At 42.8% G+C, this 23,045-nt stretch overlaps 2 protein-coding genes across 3 annotated transcripts in view; both read right to left on the minus strand.

Annotated features, from left to right (window-relative positions):
• Positions 1-556: 556 nt before the first annotated feature.
• nipal4 (NIPA like domain containing 4) lies at positions 557-5,437 on the minus strand. Its single transcript, XM_062536782.1, has 6 exons — positions 5,161-5,437; positions 3,985-4,239; positions 3,295-3,351; positions 2,665-2,755; positions 2,182-2,342; positions 557-1,485 (listed from the first exon to the last, which is right to left on the minus strand). Exons 1-6 carry the CDS (start codon positions 5,201-5,203, stop codon positions 872-874), a joined length of 1,221 nt encoding a protein of 406 aa, XP_062392766.1. The 5' UTR covers positions 5,204-5,437; the 3' UTR covers positions 557-871.
• A 14,990-nt stretch (positions 5,438-20,427) lies between these two features.
• gria1b (glutamate receptor, ionotropic, AMPA 1b) overlaps positions 20,428-23,045 on the minus strand; it is a 44,064-nt gene continuing 41,446 nt past the window's right edge. For both annotated transcript variants that reach the window (XM_062536781.1, XM_062536780.1), the window contains exon 16: positions 20,428-22,904. In XM_062536781.1, the coding sequence (XP_062392765.1) occupies positions 22,737-22,904 (168 nt within the window). In that variant the 3' untranslated portion in view covers positions 20,428-22,736. The remainder of the gene's footprint in view (positions 22,905-23,045) is intronic.

Raw genomic sequence — 23,045 nt, forward strand, 5'->3', positions numbered from 1 at the left:
ACACCGGTGTGTTTGGAGTGTTGGAAAATTAACATTCTAAAGAATGTCTGGGTTCATTGAATTCAACATAGAATTTTAGAATGTTGAATTGTTGCGGAATGGAATCTTGTGTTAGAATGTTGAGTGCTTACTATCAGAGAGACACTGAGAAACACTGAGCACTTACATTCAGCCCTTCCCTGCAACATCCTAATGTCTGATCATTATTTTCTATCAGCGCCTTTTTGGTGTCATATACTGTTTCCAATGTATGGTGTCTTACCTCTGTGTACTGATTGCTCATAAGAAGTCAGCCCATAAATGACTTAAATATGCATCAGTCCACCTCACGGATCGCCCCTTTTTAAATTCTTCACCATCCACGCCCCCATACTGAGGCTGTTTAAAAGGGAAACAGCTGGAAGTGAATGAGTGCCCCCCAGTGGAAGATGAATGACACATGCAAAGTGCCAATTTATCTATGCACACATCAGTAAAAATCCTTAACAAGAGTGGGAGAGCCTTGAGCATGAAAAGCCAGAGAGTTGGACTTTTGGCAGAAATAAATTCAAAATAATTCATAGAAAAATGTATTAGGAACTGTGGGTTGCTATTTACAGAGATACAGCTGATTCTTTAAGACAGATGGTTGAAAGGGGTTCCACACCACCCACCATTTCACAATCTACTGCCAAATCGACTGGCAAACTTGAATTCTGCGTCACAGACTTACTTTCAGCAGAGGTCTGTTGTGCGCAGCCTACTGCGTCATCTTGTTGAGTCATCGGCAGAAGAAATGACAAAGTCACTAAGCAGACACTAAAATGGACTTTTTCTTTAGAGAGAGAGAGGCTCACACATACACACAGTGATGTGTGTGCGCTGCGGCCTCTCAGCTGATGATGAACACTCGAGGCCCCTCCTCTCTCATGGGCGGGAGACACTCGATGTTCTCGATGAGGATGTGCTTGTCCTCCCTCTTGGGCGTGCCCTCCGCCGACGCCACCGGTTGGCACAGGCTACTCCGCAGCCCCTTCAGCGTCACGGGCACGTCCTTGAACAGGTGCAGCATGCTCACGCCGAGCACGATGACCAGGAAGCCCCCGACGGTGCCCACAATGTCCACGCCGGTCATGGTCCACCACTCTTTGAAGAGGATGACGGAGGTGGTGAGAACCACGGTGGTGAAGAACACGTAGTAAACGGGGTAGACCAGCAGCGTGTTGAAGGTGTCCAGCGACTTGTTCAGGTAGTTCACCTGCGTGACGATGGAGACGACCAGCGTCAGGAGCAGGATCCAGGTGAGAGGGTTGCGCAGGACGGACGGGTCGGAGATGAGGGTGCGGATGGCGATGCCCAGGCCCTTGACCGAGGACACGGTGAAGGCGCCGAGCAGGGAGCAGATGCTGATGTAGACCAGGATGTTGGTGGGGCCCCAGCGCGGCGACACGTAGAACACGAGCACCACGCAGGCCACCAGCAGGATGGTGGCGTACACCAGAAAACCTGAGGGAGTGGACGCAACACTGTATGAATGCTAAATAAGCAGGTTTTTCAGAAAATACAAAAAAGTGAAGTAGTGTAGCAGTATAGAGGTAGTAGTAGTAGCAGTGGGAGTAACAGTAGTAGTACTGCAGTAGTAGTAGTAATAGTAGTAGTAGCACTATTAGTGTAGACATAGTAGTTGTATAAATAATAGTACTATAGCAGTAGTAGCAGCAGTAGCAGTAGTAGTGGGAGTAGTAGTAGTCATACTGTAGTAGTATTATTACCTCCGCCAAGGAGGTTATGTTTTCATCGGGGACCGGCGTATGTTTGTTTGTCTGTCTGTCTGTCTGTCTGTCTGTCTGTCTGTCTGTCTGTTTGTTAGCAAGATAACTCAAAAAGTAATGGATGGATTTCGATGATTCAGGGAAGGTCAGATATGACCCAAGAAAGAAACGATTACATTTTGGGAGTGATCCGTAACACCGTCGGGATTCCGGAGCCGTTTATGTGTTTCGCTTAGTGGTGTAATGGCATGGTATGGCCACGTGGTGGCGATCTGAATACTTTAGGTTCAAATGTATGACAACCTAGGATGAACAATACAGGTGGAGGTCTGTGCTCTCTGAGTGCTTTTCTAGTATTAGTAGTAGTAGCCATAGTAATAGTAGTAGTAGTAATGTGGTATTATAGTAGTCACTACTAATATCAACTCACCAGGGTCCAGTAATTTCTCTGTCATTTCCCTTAAGGTTGTCACCTCTTCCTCTTCTGGGGCATGGATAACCATTATGGTGCTGCCTAGCAAGCTGAGCAGACACCCCATCTTCCCCAACAGGTTCATCGACTCCCCCAGCAGGTAGGAAGACAGAACAGCACTACAAGTACATTCATTTACAACAAAACCAATCATGAACAGCATATCATCATTTGATATTCTTTTCTTCCAAAGTATGGTAAAACGCATCTTCCAAGTTTGGTTACAATATCAGTGTATTGTGAAGCATGAAACCATGTCTGGACAGGAATGTCTCAAAAGTCTCTCATTCATTCACCCTCAAACAGTACAGGAAAATTTCAGATACGTTTACGTAATAAATTCTCTGTTTTCACGCTGACTTGCAGATGGAGAGTTTCACTTTATGTAATCACTAACACAAACTAGTTAATGGTGTCAAGACAAGAGGCGTTGTCACTAACCTGATAAGAACACTTAGGGCTCCCAGAGGAGTGACCACAGTAGCGGGCGCGAACATGTATGCTGCAAAGTTAGCGACTTCACCTGCTCCCACTGAAAAAGACAAATACAAATATGTAATACTCACTCCATAATGCAACAGCGTCTAATGTTCAAAAAGCACAGGATTTGAGCTGTGCCTTATTTTTTAGTCCATAAGGTCTCTGGTGCGGTGGTCATCAGATGGTTAAGAACAGACAGGGAGGACTCGCACTCAGAAAAACACCAGTCAAAAAAGAGGGGCTTAGTTTTAAACCACTTGTATTTTGTATGTTTTTTTTTAAGATTTTTTCAAGATTTTTTCTTTTGCACAATGTGAGAAAAAAAGCAATGGACAAAAATCTTTAACATGACACATCTTGACACTGTGCTATTACAATGAACTTGTACATTAAAGCCTAGTTCAATGGAGTTCTCTGTTGAATATGTTTTAGTGTGGAACAAGGTTTAGTTCATGTATAGAAAATTGACCCTAATTGACGGCTAAAGTGTATTATTGCATTGTACTGTATTGTATAGTATTTCTTTTTTAATTATTCACTTATGAATTTAACCATCATCATTGAATTTAACCATCATCATTTGAAACTTACTTGTAAGGAGTCCACCCCACCAAACCCAGTCTTTCAGGTACCCATGTCCACCCTCACCTGTTCAAAGTAAAACAGTGCTTACTGAAGTGCTTTTTAAATTAGGCAAGGCATTAAGAACAACTCATTCACAACGGTGGCACAGCAAAGCCTCTAGACTAGAGGAAGGGGTAAGGGCTAAGAAAACCAGAAGTTAAAGAACAACTGGTAGTAAGGGAACCAGTGGTGGGTCCTGGAGGAGGTGATTGTCTTGGCAGCTAACCCTTGGGGCTAGTATGAGAGCCCTGTCTTCCAAGAAAGAAGCAGGCAACTCCATTCCCCCTTTTCAAGCAGGCAACTTCCTTCCTTTGTGATTTCAACTTATGCTCTTTAACTGAAGGCTGGCTACTTTACACAGGGCCTTACATAACACAGAACTGTTGATAACACTCTCACATTACAATTCTATTGTGAACCAATGCTTTCACTCAATGTTATCAATATTTTCTGATCTACAATCTTTTTTCTAAACAAAATGTTCAAATGTAAATGGATTGGATTGGATTTGATTTGGACTGCTATTAGATCCATTTGTCCCGATGGAGTAATTGGGAGACATTCAACACACACACATGACTTGTTTCATCATATCAAATGAATCTAGTGAAACCATCAGAATTCTGAGAGGTAAAAAGAAGGTGAGATGCAACATACCTGCTCTTGTCTGCCCATTGCTGGCAAGACGCAGCAAAGCTTTCTTCTTCAGAATTACACTTCCTCCAATCAAGAAGGCCGATAACACAGCCAGGTTCAGGCCAATCCAGAAGTTGTAGTTGTTCCATTTATCAATGGAGAGTGCATTAGCTGTGGAGTTGCTGTTGTCATGAAGTGTGCCGTTGATGGAGGAAGTCTCTGTGTTTATTACACAGGTGGAAGTTCGAGCTGGACACAGTAACCTGACAGCAGTCACTACAAGTGCAACAAAGAAGACAAAAGGTGTAAAAAGAGACATGGTAGACTTGATGGACATGCCTGGCAGAAGTTGAGCTGGGATAAAACAAATAAATCTGAATGGCTGTTCACAAACAAGATATCCCATAACCATTATGGAGAACAGGAGTTGTCAGTTCCTCATGAGAACTGCACCTGGCTTGATATATGTATTTGCATGTTCAATCTCAACACATGTAGGCTAATATTTCCATAAATAATGTCCAGTCAGAGAAAAATCTATTGTTTTTGCAGATTACACGGTATAAGACAATATATCTGTTGAAGATTTTCTGTCTTGAGAAAATAAGGCAACATTATTCAGAGACACAAGTTAGCAAGCAACACATTTTACAAGAAGGCATGTTTCCAGCTGTGATAATTCTCTTTACTCCCTTGTCATAATGTTAAAACCGGTAATTGGATGTAAAATCCCCACAGGATACAAACCCCGACACAGTCCCCACTACTTATGTCAGCAGTGTCATGAAATGTTTGCTGTGTCAATAAAGGTGTTTGAGCAGTGAGCAGCATTCACGAGTGCATAGGCATGGCCAAATTGTGGACATAGAAACAGGACGTTAGGTACATGACCTGCACTTTGAACTATTATACCATTTGTATAACAACTACATCTGTTTCAGTGACAGGATAACATTTTCGATTTCAAATGGGGTTGGCAAACCTAGCGCAAGAAAGTCATATAACTACAGGTAGGCCTTCTCCATCAAATAGCCTAACAAATAAAGTCAGCTGACAAATCAGGTCATTAACGAGACTCGTGATTAAACCCAAAGTTCCTTTCTTAAACTTGATCTTGGTCTAGCCTGCTTCCGATACAAAACCTAAATTACTTACAAAAATAGGAACATATAAAATAGGAAGCCTATTAACACTTACCATTTTGGCATATAGCATCAGATAAATATACATCTTGCATCATGTCGCCTGTTGTCCGGGAAGATTATTTGGCTATAAGACAACGTAGGTCATGGCTTGATAATCTTCATGTGCTAGGCCTACATTAGTCCTCCGTTTCGGTTTCTGTTACTCATTCGGATGATATTTTATCAGTTCGTTGTCGATGTGATGAATGTTCCGAAATCAAACGGCTTGCTCTAGCTTGCGTATGAGCAATCTCCTGGATGGGGTGAGCAAACAACCTGTTCAGGTAGGCTACATTTGTCTGCCCCGCCCATATGTGTCCTCATAGGTTCAGCTCATAATGTTACTGTCTGTAGTCTCCTGGTTACTATTGGTTATGAATCTCTTAATGGTATAGTTGAATCTTTGACATTGCTACACTATCAGAAATGTCACACGTTAGATTTTCGTCAAGAAAGGGACACAGCATGACTTGGTTCAGACAGTCTGTCTGTGGGGTTATACTACAGTCTTGAAACGAATAGGATATAAAATAAAACAACATAAGTTGTGTTGTTTTCAACATAGGCCTATTTGTTTTAAGAGTGAAGGCCTACCCTTCGCGGAACGTCCACAGCTTTCTGCTGAGTTCTAGAGGGCGTGACAGTTTACACATCAAACACACATTTGTTTAGGGTGGAATGCGCGGCACACCCAAAATTGAAGAGGAAAAAAAAGCCATTCATGTCTATACTGGTTGGATAGTGAGGGCCCGTTAGCTATAAACACGTCAGATTATTTCATAATCTTGCAGTAAATTGCTTGGTGGGAGAATACCCCCCCCCCCCACACACACACACAAATAAAAGGATACCATAGAATGGACATTAAATCATTCCAAATATAGCAGTTTTATTAATTTGGTCAGAGTGGATGATCTTAGGGGGAAAGGCAAGTGGTCTCATATAAATGAGAATGTGGGTAACAATCGTAACTAGAAGTAAATACCACCACTTGGCCTTCCACAGAGCTGTACAGTACAATGACATTGTGTAATTTGATTTCATTAAGTGCCATTATGAGTCAGACAGGTTTTCCGGCTTTTCAGGGGGCTTGATGGTTTCAGCTGTGAGGTGTCAGATGACTGGTGGTGTACTAAGCTGGTTTGGTTGCGGCAAGCCCTCCACCGGGAAGAACAGTGGAGGAAAAACAAACACACACAGGGACAAAGAAGGAGAACTGGGAGACACGTAACCAGGTGACTAAGACAGGGCCTTTGTTAGCCATTCATTTCACAGTCATCCCATAATCCAGGGATGTTGACACACAGAAGGTATTCCATTGGACCAATAAGGTATTGTGTTATTGTTTGTTCTGAGGTGTTCTGATTAAAAAGTAGGTTATATCAATTGAGACCCCGAGTGAATAAATGTTAGGTAACTGTTTGTGGGTGGTGAAAAGGAACTGCCTATAACACTCCTTTAAGAATGCAGGTTAATCGTCGTCTTTCCAACAAATCCACACAGTAGAGATAACATGTGCTCTGGCTATGTTTGAGAAATGTTCGCCCTTTTGGAAAGCATCATTTCAAATAGCCATTACACAACAGCTGTACATATATTGTATTTTGTTTGAGAAAGATACCACAAAATACGTAAACACACTGACTGATTTGGAATTCTTTACTGAGAGAGAATGCTTGAGTCCTCATAAAAACACTATGCCATTTCCTATTATGTCCAGCAGATGTAGACATACACCTAGAAACTCAACATGCATATTTTCACTGCCAGTGGTTTCATAGATTGTCACTGACGCTTGTAAAAGAAACCAGGGTGTAGTTGTAATGATACAGATATTGTCTCTGAAAATAAAAGTCTCTAAAAGTCTCTAAAATATATTGTCTCTAAAAGTAAACCTTTAATATAGTCTTTACAGAAATATCCTCAAATACTAGATGTGAATCATCGTTTTTGGTCATACTTACATTTATATTTGAAGAACTTATGTAACTACCAAACACCTACTCTTTGAATCCAGAGGATATGTATGGATTCTTGGCCATTTTCTTTTTTAAATCCTTGTCTGGAGGTGAGGCTATTGGTGGACACAACACAAACGGTTCATTTCCCCACAAAGCAAGCATAGAAGTGTCATTATTATTCATGCAACATCTTCATTTTTAGACTTCACTGCTCTTTCAGCAACACTGAACACTGATTCAAAGTTTTTTTGCGTGTGTAATATGGTAATAATCTCTTACTTTTGGGATCGGCCTGAATTTCATTCAAAAAAATTACACAGTGTCATTTTGAGGGATTACTTTGTTTAACTCTTTTCAATAATCCTCCTAAAGTCACAGTGGGTCGTATGTTTTGTTCATAGCTGTGACATTTAAAGCAGTCTGGAAGGACATCAGCACTGTCTGGGAGACTCTGTTACAGCCTCTTCTCACAGTAAAAGAGGCTTTCTTCCTCGCCCCCTATTCTGATAAATCTCCTAATGTGCACTGTGGAGAAGCTCTCTACTGGAGCTGAAGGACAACTATATTGAACAAAGAATCTAGACCGGGTAGCCTGCCGTGCTCTTATTGATCAGAAACACAGAGCAGTCAAACCTCTTTCATTCCGTCTTGACTTCAGTGGTATCTGCTCAAGGTGTTATCCCAGCCCTATTATAGCCAGTCCTTTTTAAGCCACCTTTCCAAATCAGCATGTGTGGCCAAGTAAAAGATAACATGTGTTCTTTCACAAAGTCCTCACTTCAACTCATAACATTGTTACAATGGTGTTATAGGCTTTTTTAATATATAAAGTGAAGCTCAAATATCATCAAGCAGTTACCAGAATTGCAGACCAAATGATTGCTAATGAAATCATTCACTCCATAATAAAAACACATCTTTTTATGCGATAGACCATTTGGAAAAGAACATAAAAACCCAAATCATTATCTTTTATGTCATGCCATTATTCATACTCAGCCATCATTCCATTCACATAATCCTGGCTGCTTAACAAACAGTGAGAATGAGGAAGAAGATCCAGCTTCAGTCTCCAGCAGCAGCAGCAGCAGCAGCAGAGGCTGTCTTGATCTCCACCATCAGACCCCCATGAGATTCGATGCTTGCACCTCTTACAAGAGTATTCTTTCATGCGCCTACCTTGGATAAGCTTTACAGAATATTGGCATCAATCCATATGCCTGGAGGGGAGATCCTCGTGAATGTGCTAAGAAATCAAATATAAGCACTGAGGGGAATCATGACTGGTAATCAGGTTTTACTTCACCATAAAGGGGGGAAAAAATTGTAGCTTATGCCCACATCTAATACAAGGCGATTTCAGAAAACAAGATTATACAAACACCAATGAGTAAAAAAAACAGAACAAAACAAAAAACTTGTGGTAATGGTTTCTGCCACATGAGTCATATATACATATATATTTCAATGAAATTGAGCCATAGCTCTCAGGTCTTTTTCGTTTGCACACATTCTCCAGTAGAAGTACATGGCCCGCAGCATGGTGTCAACATGGTGCCCAAAGTCAACACCTCCAGTGCCAGCATCAAAGCAGAGACCACGTGGCCTGAAGCCCAGCAGGCGTCAAGGTGGGTATCAACTACCAGCCACCAGCGGCGCTGTACGATGGAAACCCGGCCAAGTTGCTGAGGGCCTATTGTGGGCAGATCAACCAAAGCCATAGACTTCGCTGAGCCCTGGGCTTGTCTGGTCTACAACCTTGACCTAGTGTTTGCCAACTGGGTCTTTGTGAACCGAAAATGGCAGGGGGTGGGATTGAAGGTATATAAGTTCATGGATGCTAGAGAGGACATGGCTATTTTAATAGTCTGTGAGGAAGTTGGGGTACATTGATGCTCTCTGTGATTAATTAAAAAAAAACAGGAGAAGTCATAGTGTGCGAAAGGTTCACTGATCAAGGCACTGCTGTTTGCTCTTGGGTGTGTCGGCAGTTTTCTTGCATGGGCCTGGTTGATCCTACTGTTTCCTGGACAAGATGCATTTGCTTCAAAGCTCGAATCCTCTCCATCTCACTTCAGACATCCTCACCGAGCATAGCAACCTAAGGCGTAATGGTGGTAATCTGGGGCTGCGTTGAAATGAAGCTCCTCAGGCAAAGGGTGCATGCATCTGGAAGCCCCCATCCTCCCCAGACACACAGTGATTGAATTATTGAGGGGGGCATTTGGCATACATGCACTCCAGACACTGTATCCAAAAAGGCCTGAGTGAAGAATTATGGTGAATTGTTTTCATGCATTTTTTATTCATGATGTATCTGGTAGGTCTTTTCCGTGCTGTTGACTATTTGTATGTGTTCCTGCACGTACTGTATGTGTACCACACTGAACTCAATATGATGTGTATGATCAGGTGAGGTCAGGGAGCCTTTAAATTGGTAGCTTTACTTGGATACCTCTGATTTTGTTCAAGAGTTTGTTGAGCTCATCCAAAACACATCTGTTGGAACGGAACCTCAAATTCGCACTGGGTTTTCAACTGAACAGCAGTGTGTTTCATTTGCCAAAAACAGAATTAATCGGAGGCAGAAACCATTTCTCTCCTTGTCTGATGTGCCATGTGTATAATTATTATTTGAGGGACTTTGTGCATAGTCTCTTTCCCAGCAGACAAGCCAGCTCAGTATAAAGCCAGAATTCATTTTTAATACAAGCATTATTAAATAAACAAAGCAGATCTTTGTATTTTGACTTGACAATTCAAGCCTACATTAGCGAGTCTGCTATCTGTGGGACCAAACGCTAACTCTGTTGTCAAACTTATCTCTCTGAACCCTCTGCTGTCTTGGGAGTGATAGCGGAGACATTTTTACTCAGCTTTGCCCTTTTATTATCATTTTCTTTTACCTACAATTACAAACGTCCCTCTGAAGTATGAAAGTATTACATAAATGATTACTAAGTAGTTTTTTTTTTAACACAGTTGATGTGTGGGTACCTGGAATCCATGTGAGAAGGGCTGCCTTTTGACCTGAATTTAACCAATCTCCATCAATCAGAGACACTTCCTACAATCTACTGACATACAGTAGCTTCTCCAAAGCACTGATGGGGTCCATGGTCATGTAATATGAAGTTGGTCTGCAGAGGCATGTCCACAGACCCCCCCCCCCCCCCCCCCCTCTCTCTCTCACTGCAACCCGTTTGATTGTCCTCCTCCTCGCCAGCCCTCTCCACCCCCACTGCGCCGCTATGGAACGAGAGCAACATGCTATTAGCCGCAAGTGTCAGCGAATGAGATAAGCAGGCTTCATCGTACAGTAAATGCACTGCTCATTTTCTATTTTTGAAACGCCCTTTTGTTCATCGCATGTGTTAAATTAATTGCCATGATCACTCAAACTCAAGTCCTGCTCTATAGACCTTTAATTCCAGTTGGCATGTGCACTGGGAGAAAATACATGCTGGTACTGCTGACAGCTTTTAGGCTCGTTTTTGTCTGTGGCTTGGAGGACAGTACAGTTTGTAACAGCAGTAGGAGTACCAGTAGCAGCCAACAGCAGCAGCAGCAGCAGTGGTAGTGGCATTAGCACTCCAGTAATATAAGCAGTAGTCATAATAACGTTGGACCTCTAAGAACTTTGCTATTAAGAGCAGTGTTAAAGCTCAACCTATGATGTTTTATGAAACTGTAGTGGATGCCCAGGGTTACAAATGTCCGTATAGGTGAATGTAAAGTTCCTCTGGAAGACATCATAAAATAAGCCCCAAATAAACCTTGTTCATAACCAGGGTGATGCTCTTCAGATGCTTCTAACATTCGTATTGTTGGAGTGACTTCGGGCACTATCTGTGGTTCTGGAAAAATTGTTATATTTGAGCTCAACAGGCAATCAAATGACACCCCTCCCTTTCATGCTCCTTAGGATGTGTTGATTATGCAATGCACTGATTGGCTGGAGTCGTACATGGCTTGGTCTGAGATGTGTTTTAGTCATGTGCATGGTACCTAGGGCTGTGTAGGAAAACAGAAGATTTTGTTTTGCGTGCAAACACAGATTGCAGTTATAGAGGTCCACGAGGAGCAATTTGCAGAACTGAACAAAACTGTTTTTAATTAGAATCATGGAGTTCTTTTAAAATCTGACTGTGCCAAATGCAATATGTGGAACATTTCACCATCAAACATGGCCATGAGATGCTGCCCATGCTGTGCCAATTGTTATTTGATAAAGAACAGATTCCTTTTAGATGACTCTTGGTTTTTAGTCTGTCAGGGAACTGGATTTATGGAATAATCACGACACAATACAGCATTTGAATATGTCAGCACAATCTAAAAAACACTCAAATTGTTCAAGAGATACTGTCCATTAAAACCTTTGTCACATAACAGCATCCCTTGTCGTAAAATAAATGAAGACAGGAATTATAATAGCAACCAAGGGGTACCGAGGATTACTGTCAATCTTCTTGTGCCATTAAGATATAACCCATGTCATCTTTCATACTCACGTGTCTCATAAATGTTTCCAGCGCCCATATAACACATTTCCCAGGATGCAATACAAAAGGAATTCTGAGGTAATTCAATACATAGTACGGTATCAATCTTTTCATATTCTGTTCATGTAGCCTACCACAATCACACGTGTAGCCCAGAGCCAAAATCATACATCATAGATTGTGTAACATAGATTTCCTTCATGTGTATCTCAGAACCCCACCTAACTCTGCAGCATCCTTTAATAGATGCAATATAGACTATATAGGCCCATGGTACATATAGGTCATGTTAGATTTATGTACAATATTGACCTGACACCAGTTTTTCCATTTTGAGTCATTATAAAAAACACATTGATAACATCTTAGGCTCAGAACAGCCCTACTCTGTTTTAGACTCACTCTATGCATCCCCAGATACGCGATCATTGCTGTTGATTTCATTTATCAAAACTCACAGTTAGATTATCTATCTCTCTCTCTCTCTCTCTCTCTCTCTGTTTCTCTCTCACACACACACACACACACACACACACACACACACACACACACACACACACACACACACACACACACCAGAACACCTCTTAAACCGAAGGAAATCAGGGCAACTTTGAAATGTAACATCTGCACAAATGCAGTTTACCTTTCAGTCCTGTGCATTGCCTCTTACAGCAGCAACAATGCATACAGTACTGTACATTCCCAAAGCCCTTCACAGTCTTAATGTGTAATCTGCCTGCTCTACATGCAACTGTATAACGCGCTCTGGCATTCTGCCATTTCTTATTTCCTATTGTCGTGGCCTCTACAGTCCTCCCCTTTGCCATAACAGCTCTAGAACGTTCTCAAGCATCTGACAGCTCCAGTTACTGTGAGGGTCCTGGCAAGGAGCGTGTCACACAAAGCCTGACCGATGAGGATAAAGGCGACGGGTTCTGCATCTGGCTGAACTGCTGTTTTCATCTGGCTGGAGTAAGTTAGTGACGTCATTTTTCAGAGCTGCTCTTGAAGTGTCGTGACGATGCTTGATGGTGGAAAGGATTACGTCCTTCTCTAGGATGGCAGCTTAAGAGTTAAATCACGACGGTGAAAGTTCAATCCCAAGTTCATCAGTATAGCTATGGGAAGTTGTTTAGGAGAGGGAACAATTGCAAAACTGTCAGACAAATACAATGATATGGAACACTTTATCGCTTCCTGTGAGCAGTTTCAGTGACAAACAGCACTCCAGGCAGATTTTTAAACAGCATCACAGCCCTTCGCTACAGCCACACAACAGATTGCTATTGATCCCGCTACCGAATCCCCCATAGTTTATGCATAGTGCTAATGTCCCATTAGCCATTGTGGTGGCCAAAGTGCTCTTCAACACCTTCCACAGCCATCCCAAGGCTGCAGTAAACAGCCACTGTAGGGAGAGTTGTTAGGGATACTGTAATATCGCGCCCTATTGAAAGTGGGGCCTGCTGTTTGTCTCTGTTGTTTCTGTGGTGCGGATCCACACTGCGCTTACTTCACAGAACAGCACACACGCGTGTGCCATTACAGTGGGAGGCGGGCAGGCTCCCCCGCCATGTTGCCACTCCTGCAGCTGTTGCTATGCAGCCATAATGGTGCCTTCGCCCATATTCGGATGTCATTAGTGTTATGAGAGCGGACGACCCACTGAGCTTTTAGAGCGCCTGCGAGTGTGTGTGTGTGTGTGTGTGTGTGTGTGAGAGAGAGAGAGAGAGGGATAAAGCCTACTTGTTTATATTAAAAGCAAGTTCTCAAACTAAGAGGAGTTTAGAGACTGGCAGGAGACAAAGGATTTAAACGTAGGTATGAAGAACCAAGATGCTTTTGCTATTTAGCTCATTTTGCTTTTTCATTGTGCAAGACATTAATAAAGATGGAGGGGGGGAAACTCATGGAGAAAAAAAATAATGTGACATACTGCAGGGTTTGCAGCAGAAAAGGTGGAATCTCAAGCTAGACACTCGGCTGTGGAATTGTAAGGTTGGCATGGTAACGGATTTGAGAACTGCGAAATCGAGTGGCACGGATGTTTACGCTGTGAACAATGAAGTTCACAGCAAGCAGTTGACATACCGCAGAACCCCCGTAGACCTCTGGTCTTCTGAGACGCCCCCAGCCCCCGCACTGGGACGCGTGGCCAAGGCCTCGACTTCCTATCATAATTTGTACATCTTTAAATCCGCTTCCAGGGTTTTAGCGCAGCTCACACAGCGTTCACCCATGGCCGTAATGAAGTAGGAAGTCTCAATGTGCAAAACTGTAGGGAGTGGACATGCAATTAGGTACAAGGGGTTGGACAGTTGCTAGTCTGACTGAGTGTATGAGCAATGGTGTGGGGGTGAGAGATGCTGCTGTACTTCAAAGCTATCAGCGCAGAGATCCTTCTGTGCATATACAATATGTGTGAACTGTCAGGGGAGATTCATACAAGCTTACAGGTTGTACAGAGAATTCATGAGTGAATGGTGTTACGAAGTGGGATAGTCACAGCACTACATTCGTCTACGGGTTAACTAAACTAAGGCCTCCCAAAACACAACATCAAACAAACACGAAAGGAACTAACTGCTCCCTACATTCTAGCCCTTCTACATGTAGTGCAAAACTGGGACGCTTTTGTGAATGAATGTGTGTGTGTCAATGCATATGTAAATGCATGTGTGTGTGAGAGTCAGCTTGGCAAGGAGCCTCAGGGAGTGGTCAACATACCTGAAATATATATTTAAAATATATTTGTTTTACGTTCAAGTTATTATTCTAGTGTGTTCAGTGGTGTAAAATCCAACAGAATACCTTTATGTCCAAATGCCACAGGATATCCAAATGTGGCTACAAAGAGGGAGAAAAACTAGGCCATGCTCCCAGCTGGCCACACAGCCAATAGACCTCTGAAGTTCGCCTACAAAAAAGCTACCATCTTTGCCCATATAAGGAGTTACGGTATCTGACGATTTTTCTTATGGGAAATTAACATGGGGATTTGGAATGATCACACCTGTTAAACTCTCGCGGGGATGACAAAATAGGAAATTCAGGTGTTTTCCTGAACACACCTTTGTCCTCTGCCTTCAAGAGGAATCTGTGATCTCTGGTACGCGAAGGCGGCAGACTTTGATTTTTGCTACCCCAGAGCTAATTTACGATGCAACTTGCCATTAAGTTAGTTAGCCAGTTAGCTCTGGGGTAGCAAAAATTAAAGTGTGCCGACTTCACGTACCGGAGATCACAGTATGCACAAGAAGGCAGAGGACAAAAGTGTGTTCAGGAAAACGTCTTTATTTAAGACTATATCGTCCCCGCGAGAGTTTAACAGGTGCGATAATTCAAAATCCCCATGTTATTTTCCCATAGGAAAAATCGTCAGATACCGAATCTCAAAGATGGCAGCTTTTTTGTAGGCGAACTTCAGAGGTCTATTGACTCTCGATAGACCTCTGAAGTTCGCCTACAAAAAGGAGCCAAAGCTGCCATCTTTGCCCATATAAGGAGATCCGGGAGTTAATTGAAGCTAACTGCCTATGGCAAGTTGCATTGTAAGTTAGCTCTGGGGTAGCAAAGATCGAAGTGTGCCGTCTTCACCTACCGAAGATCACAGTATCCACTATCCGGCAGTGGACAAAACTGTGTAGCAAAAAACGTCTGCATTTCCAATGTCATCATCCCCGCGAAAGTTTAACAGGTGCGATAATTGAAAACCCCCATGTTATTTTCCCATAGAAAAAATCTCAAGATACCGGATCTCCTTATTTGGGCAAAGATGGAGGCATTTTTGTAGGCGAACTTCAGAGGTCTATTGAGAGGACAGGTGTCCTCAGGTGTTAACTTGACCAATTAGTCACAGGTAGTGACGTCACTGAAGCCCCGCCTGTCAGTCAGCACACAATGAGGTTAAACTCATGGAGGTATTATATATAACTGGAGAGCGTGACTAAGTTCAAATGAATTGTGGAGGTTAGGCTAGTAAATCCGGCCAAATCATAGTCAACGCCATATTGAACACTGGAGCGCCGATCCAGCGCCAGTCGGCTCTGACCATGCGCAAAGTTCCAAAGCTGGAAATGACGCATGCACCTACATTGATTTTTATTGGACATTCTGTAAAAAGAGAGTCATCCTCCCGTTCAGAGGGTGGCGATAATGTACATACCTTGCTTGCCGTGTAACAAGAAGAAGAAAAAGTTGCTCGGGAATGCACACCTGAGTCCGAGTGGAGTCCCGCACTGAGTAACGAGGGGATCACTTCCCCTGCATAAAGGGGTGTGTCATGCCCATAGACTTCAATGGAACCAGGGGGTCAGGATTTGACTGATTAGCTTCGCCGATTAGCAAGGCACTTCCTCGTCGCCATTTTCCAGAAATACATCATGTTCGGTGCCGTTTTCCTCATGCTGATTGGTGGCTGTTCCACTCTCAGCTCATACACGACCTTAGTGTGGGCACGAGCTCTCCTTCTGTACCTTACGTCAATCAGTAACATGGCACTTAATTGGCTAAGTAAAACGGCACCGGAAACAAGCCCCTTGAAACGCCATGTTGAAGCCTGAAAAAATCGTTCAATTTTGGCAATTTTCACTAGCCTAGCATTCCTATTGAAATGAATGGGGGCGGGACTTGTTCACTTTCTCCAGTTCTTATAATACCTCTATGAATGGAACCAGGGGGTCAGGATTTGACTGATTAGCTTCGCCGATTAGCAAGGCACTTCCTCGTCGCCATTTTCCAGAAATACATCATGTCCGGTGCCGTTTTCCTCATGCTGATTGGTGGCTGTTCCACTCTCAGCTCATGCACGACCTTAGTGTGGGCACGAGCTCTCCTTCTGTACCTTACGTCAATCAGTAACCTGGCACTTAATTGGCTAAGTAAAACGGCACCGGAAACAAGCCCCTTGAAACGCCATGTTGAAGCCTGAAAAAATCGTTACATTTTGGCAATTTTCACTAGCCTAGCATTCCCATTGAAATGAATGGGGGCGGGACTTGTTCACTTTCTCCAGTTCTTATAATACCAACATGAATGGAACAGCTCTGCATAAAGGGGGATCTTGCCCCCCCCTCCCTCTTGCGATTCGGGTTCCAGGAAGTGGCTTCTCATGAAGTATCTTGCTCCGCCCTTAATGATCTTTGGTAACGATTGGCTGTAGCTGCCGGATAGGTGCCTGCAGAGCGGTAGATAAAACAGAGTGGCGACACTTCCATAGACCTCCATAGGAAAAAAGCGCTTTTTCCAGGCTATTTCCTCGTTATGGGACTTTTGGAACTATTTACAGCCAATCAGGTAATTTTTCCGCTATCGGAGGTCAGAATTTCCGAAGGTCCAATGTGGCATGAACGCACTAAAAGGCTATTGAGGTGTCAAATTATACAGAATTAAAGGACGAGGCGGAGGCAAAGAACTCCTCGATGCGTTAGTGTATAACGGGACACTTTGTTCACAAGTCGACTTTCCAGTTTGTTGCAACTTTCTTTGGCTGTGATAGCGGTGCACAGTTAGCTTGTTGTTGATTCCATTATTGCAAAGCCTGCTTCCATACTCACCCATCATCCTACTTATTAGTTATAGTTATCATTTATAAGCACTGATATGGAATGATGCTTGAACTTATCTTTTTTGTTTGTTTGTTTTACCCTTTCTACTTCATAAGTGTCCCATTATTCAGCTACCCACCAGCTTATCAGAAAAGAGTATTTTCGACTCTCCGGGTGATAACATGGTTTAATCGTGCTTCTACACGTGTTGGCCTCATGTTATCAAAAATGATTTGTTTTATAAAACAGAGTAAGCGGAAAATAAGAGGTTGGAGAACATATTAAATGCCTCATAAACATATGCCAGTGGAAGTCTTGGTGGTAAAGTAGGCGCGGGCACCATACCAAAATGGCCGTAAGTGGTGCTTGAAGGTTTATCCTCCAGGAAGCTTATGTTTCTTTAGTTTGCAGGGTCAGCAGACCCTGATGGGCTTAGGTCTTTCAGATGGAAAGCTGGATTGAAACGATAAGAGAATCAATAATACTCCTCCCTGCAAGAGTTCACAGAACTGGACTCAGAAGAAAAACTTTATTTTGTGGCAGTTGGCTGGAAATGCCTGAGGTCTCAAAGCAAAAAAATATCAAAGCCATTCTGAAGCTCTTTGAGGTTGCGGTAACTCAGCTCGGTCAAAAGGTTAATATTGCCGCGCTGCGTCTCGGACCGCAATAACGCAAGTTACTGCGATCGGTTGGTGAGATAGAGAAATTACCTGCGTAACAAAGAGATATGTGCTCTCATTTTCAAAGGCTGAAATGATTGGCGTGTGGATCACTGAGGCCCTGCTGTCTGAGTACTGCACCAGTGTAGTATTCCAAAGATGCAGCTTCGGGAATCAGGACACAGATGTTTCTTCTGGACTCATTTCGGACCCTTTCTCCGCCTGCTCTCATTGCTGTCATTGAAAACATCCCAATAAAAGTCAGAAAACATGATTTCAGGCTCCCCTGCAGCAGAGCAGAGCAGCGGTGCTCACAGCTTCATTTTTCCTTTTTCTTTCTTTTTTTTTTTTATCTGTGTGAGGGCTGGATCCCACGAGGGTGAATTTATGGGCTCTCCAGCTCATGTCTCACCAATACATCTCCCTTTTGTTTGGAAGGAATGACACCGGAATACTGATCAGGGCTTATGGTTTCAGAATGTGCGTACCTGCTCCGTCTTAATAATATTGGAAGCACCTCCACAGGAAGCACCATATATGGTTTAGGAATATGCATGGGCTATCTACTCAGGGTACCGTGGGGGTTTGACAAATATAGGATGCTCCATCTGTACATCAGATCAGATTTTTCACTTTACGCTTCACACATTGTTTTGCCGCTGCAGTGCCCTGTGTGATACAGTAGGTTAGCTGCCCTCAACAGAGCTAAGAGCGTCCACTGAAAGCTCATTTCCATTGGTCTCATTTCTGTTTTATCTGAGGAATGACAAGGAACGCATTAATGAGTCTTCTATGCTCACTCGTCACAGTGAGCAGGGACCCAGTGTAATATGTTTCTGCTTTGGCAAGAAAAGGGAACGTTTCTGCTTTTGATCTTGACTTCAGAGCTATATACTGTAGCCTAGTGAGCCTTTAAAAAACAAGTAAAAAGACATCTACAATATCAGTTACAACAAATGGGTTTGCTATGTGCACCTCAAAGGTGCTGGATAGAAACTGAACTAATGGGTGTAATGTGCGGAGTCCTTCGCCTGACACATCCTGTTTTCTGACAAATCCCACCAGTGATTTGACTTTGAGACTGGACTGGGTCGACTTAACCCACTGACACAAACAGCGCATCTCCGGAGGTGATAAGACAGCTGTGTTTAATGATTAGATACAGTCATCACCGCCCTATCGGTACAGCACTGACTTCTATTTACCTTGTCTCACTACATCATAAAGTGTGCTACAAGACTTTCTTATCTGATCTGGACAGAGCCCCGGAAGGCTGGAACGCTAAGCTCCACATCCAGATAGTGGCTGTTCCAGTTCTAGAACTTTACTGTAAACAGACACTTTAAAAAAAAGGGGGGGGGGGGGGGGGGAGGGTGACGTCGATGTGAATTGGAGTTCAGAGAGTTACTGAGATTCGCTTTGTTTAGTTTCACACTCCCACTGTGTGCCAAGCCCAGTGTTTCTGTGCAAATGCAAATGTGGGGGGAGAGTGTATTTGCAATTTAAAATCCAAGGTGATATTGGCCTGTCGGTAAAGCCTCCGCTAAAGCTCAGTTCAAAGCATGTGTCTCTGTCAGCTTTAACTGCTCGCGAAGAAAACACCCTCTTGCTCACGCACACACACACACACACAAACAAACATGTTTGCAAACACACAGACACACAAAAGCATGCAACACACACACACAGACAAACAAACAAACACACACACACACACACATACACAAATGCACTCACACTCACACACACACACATACACACACACACACATACAAACACACCCTACCGCAATTAATTAGTGCTACACAGAGATAACAGTGAAATGAGACAAATGAGTTGTGTAGATTGGAGAGTACAGTCAGGCTTGATTGAGCAGTCTGATCTGACGACAGCAGAGGACAATCTGCTGGTAACACACATCAAAGTCATTATTAGATTAAGGGACGAGTTTTGCTTGCGAGCAGATGTTAGTTAGGGCTGGGGTAGACATTACTGAAACAACCGTTTCTTCTTGATACACGTGTAACAGCTTCTGGCAAGTCTCTATGCTACAGTGCATCTGAGAAAGAGAGAGGAAGAGAGAGATAGAGAAAGGAAGAGAGAGAGAGAGAGAGAGCTGTTTTTCACTCGGTTTGTCAGTAAAAAGGCCAAACCTACTGTATGGAGGAAGCAACCAGAGAGCGAATGTGCCATTTATTGAGATCAATACCATCCTCTAAGGCCAGCCACCCAAGCACAATGGTGGTCTCTGTGAATAGGCATATTAGATCTGCAGTCAGCGAAGGGGATAAATTCATATATTCTTCCATTCAGTTTAGTGAATAGAAAAGAGGGGAGGGGGAAAAAACGCACCTCACCTCGCTTATTATCTCTCCAGTGAGCAAATGAGATTGTGTGCACTCGCTCACCTCTGACTCTCCACATACAGCCTAGACTTGTATGGGGGGATTGCGGGATTGCAAGAGGCAATTGTGAAACAATTCTCCTCTTCAATCGCGCACGTGCCTCAACACACCCATGGCGCTCACTCTCCATATGGCTCTCATCTGTTTGCTACGAACAAAAAAAATAAAAACAACAAAGATATTCAGACCATCATCCAGTGGTGTGTTTAGAAAAGAGTTCATATTTTATTTTTGATCACTCCTCATCGACATTTCCCCATCACAATGCAAAGCACATCTTGCTGTCATTTTTCTAAAAGGTATTTTCGTGAGTCTGATGCCAACACAAAAATTAAGGACTTGTATTTCAACAGGAAAGGAAAAAATTAAGCTTCAAATCAAAGAGGGACAATTTCAACAGAATTCCACTACAAATACAGGACTAAAACCAAAAACTCAGAACTGACTCAAACACCACTTCAACAAAATAATCAGTTTATCTGCACAAATATATCATACAGGTATTTATTATTTATATCAGTTATTTTCAGTCATTATTATTGTTAATACAAATCCATTCAAGTATGAAAAAGCCTTGTGTTTGTGACACTCTCTCTACAATTGTGCTATGCCGAATTACTTCAATTAGGAAAACGTACAGAAATAAACCACTCTCTGCATCAATTCAACACATCCGCTTATGATTCTTAATGGTAAAGAATAATAATAATATGGCATGGTAAGACAACACATTGTGTTTAAGGATGTCATTTTTGTGCTCGTAACTCATAGTTTCAAAAACATGAAGCAAGACGTTTGGGTAGATTGGCACTGAAGTGGAACTGTCTCCCATTGTGGGCCTTGTCATCTCAGCAGTCAGAGGCTTTGATTTGGTGCCTCAGATGCTGTCTGAACAACACTGTTATGTGTGGGGTGGTGGGTGGAGGGTGTGGAATAAAATGAGACAGGAAGTGATTAATGACGGTTTGACATATTTGCCGACATAGCTCCTGTGAGTTGCTGATTAACGGAGAGCGACCATCTTGTCATCGCTGAATCACAGTCAATATTTAAATATGCTCAGAGTTTAGAGGCTAACAATTTGATATATTGTGTAGGGTTTGCGGAGCATACGAAAACAAACACCATTGAGTCTAAACTAGTTGAATTAATACCATAGTCTTTGCTCTTTGCAAACATGTCTTCCTATACTATCCTATCAAATAATCAACTCAATGTAAACCATGTTCAAAACTCAAAAATGTGTGCTGTTCCCACAGTCACTGAAAATAGTCGGTATCAAACTAAACAAACTAATATTTTCATTGCCAACCATTTAAAATGGAGAGACTGGAAGGACAGAGAATATGACTTGTAAAACAATTTTGTGATTTCTTTCTAAAAAATTGTTTGCAATTGTTCTTATAAAACAATTGCAAATAAATAACTGCTCTGTCGCTCTTTTATGGCTTGCTGTCTCTGTAGTGCGTTCTGGTTCCATGAGTGTCCCATGGCTGCTGTGTGTGTGTAGCACACAAAAGCTAGACAGTTGGTGAGCATCCTCAAAGCCACAACAGTTTCCTTTCAATATGGTCAGATGGGAAACATCTACCAATGTGTGACATAAAGTAATTAAGTAAACATAGCTTTCTATTCTTTCTTAATAATGACCTCCTTCGTAATTAAAAACAAACAAAAAATGTTATCAGGTTATTAGACACGGGAAGTCAAAGCTTAAGGAACAACAAGGCTGCACATTGTCCAGATTTTTGTCCTGTGAAGGGATGCAACATAACACTGAAATCATATTAAGATGGAAGACATTATAACGTTGATTGTATGCAATGGCAGCAGCCAAAACTAGCCTTGATCATCTGGTCTCAAAAACCTGCCAAGAAATGAAACAACTCATTGTACAATACCTTTCCATTGCACATGGCCCTGCAAAACAATTAGGCTTAACATGGTGGAAAAGCGAAAATAATTAGGGACACGGGACTCTCAGCCCAAGTGATCGGGTAATAACAGACTAAAAGGTAAGGCAGACAACGCAGAGTATTTGCACATAACTATTTAAAATAGCAAAGGAAAGAATCAGATCTGGCATAGTGCAATAGTCACTATTTTGGGGCAAGCTTCCCTTTTTTTGTATTCCCATTTTCCCACAAAAGTATGCCTTTTAAAAAACCTCCAAACAGCTTCTTTATTGCAGCAGATGAGTTCCAAAAATGACCAAACTTTCTGTTTTTGTTATTATTTTTTTTTAGAAAATGGAGATCTTCCCTTTCGCCTTTTCCTGTAGGAATCCAGAGAGAGCAGTCAGTGAATCCATTTGGCAGTAGTTCAGTGGCGGGTGAGCGGAACACCGCAGTGCAACGTTTTTCTTTTTTTTTCCCTTCTTCTTCTTCTTCTCCTTCCTCCTTTCCTCCTCTTTATCTCACACACTTTCTCTCTCTCTCTCTCTCTCATTCTCTCCGTCTCTCCGTCTCGGTGTGGCCTGATGTGTGCTGCTGGCGGGCCTACGGTGGCCGTCACATGCCCGTGGTGCTCAGGCCCATGCTGGCGGCTTGGCTCATGCAGGGGAGAGTCTGTGAGGCTTTGGGGAAGTCGTGGGTGACCACGCGGCCGTTCTCGCCGCCGCTCCCTGTGCCACTGATTCGGCTCAGCGTGGAGCTCAGCATGGCCGCGTCAATGATTTGCTGTGAGGAGAGAGAGAGGGGACAAAAAACACACACACACGGTCAGTTAGCCAGATGACCATGGAGGCACAAGATTCAGCAGATTAATGTCACATTTACACAAAAACAGTAGGCCTCTCTCTATATATATGGTATTGTTTT

The sequence above is a fragment of the Sardina pilchardus genome, chromosome 5, assembly GCF_963854185.1.
Source record: "Sardina pilchardus chromosome 5, fSarPil1.1, whole genome shotgun sequence".
Classification (NCBI taxonomy): domain Eukaryota; kingdom Metazoa; phylum Chordata; class Actinopteri; order Clupeiformes; family Clupeidae; genus Sardina; species Sardina pilchardus.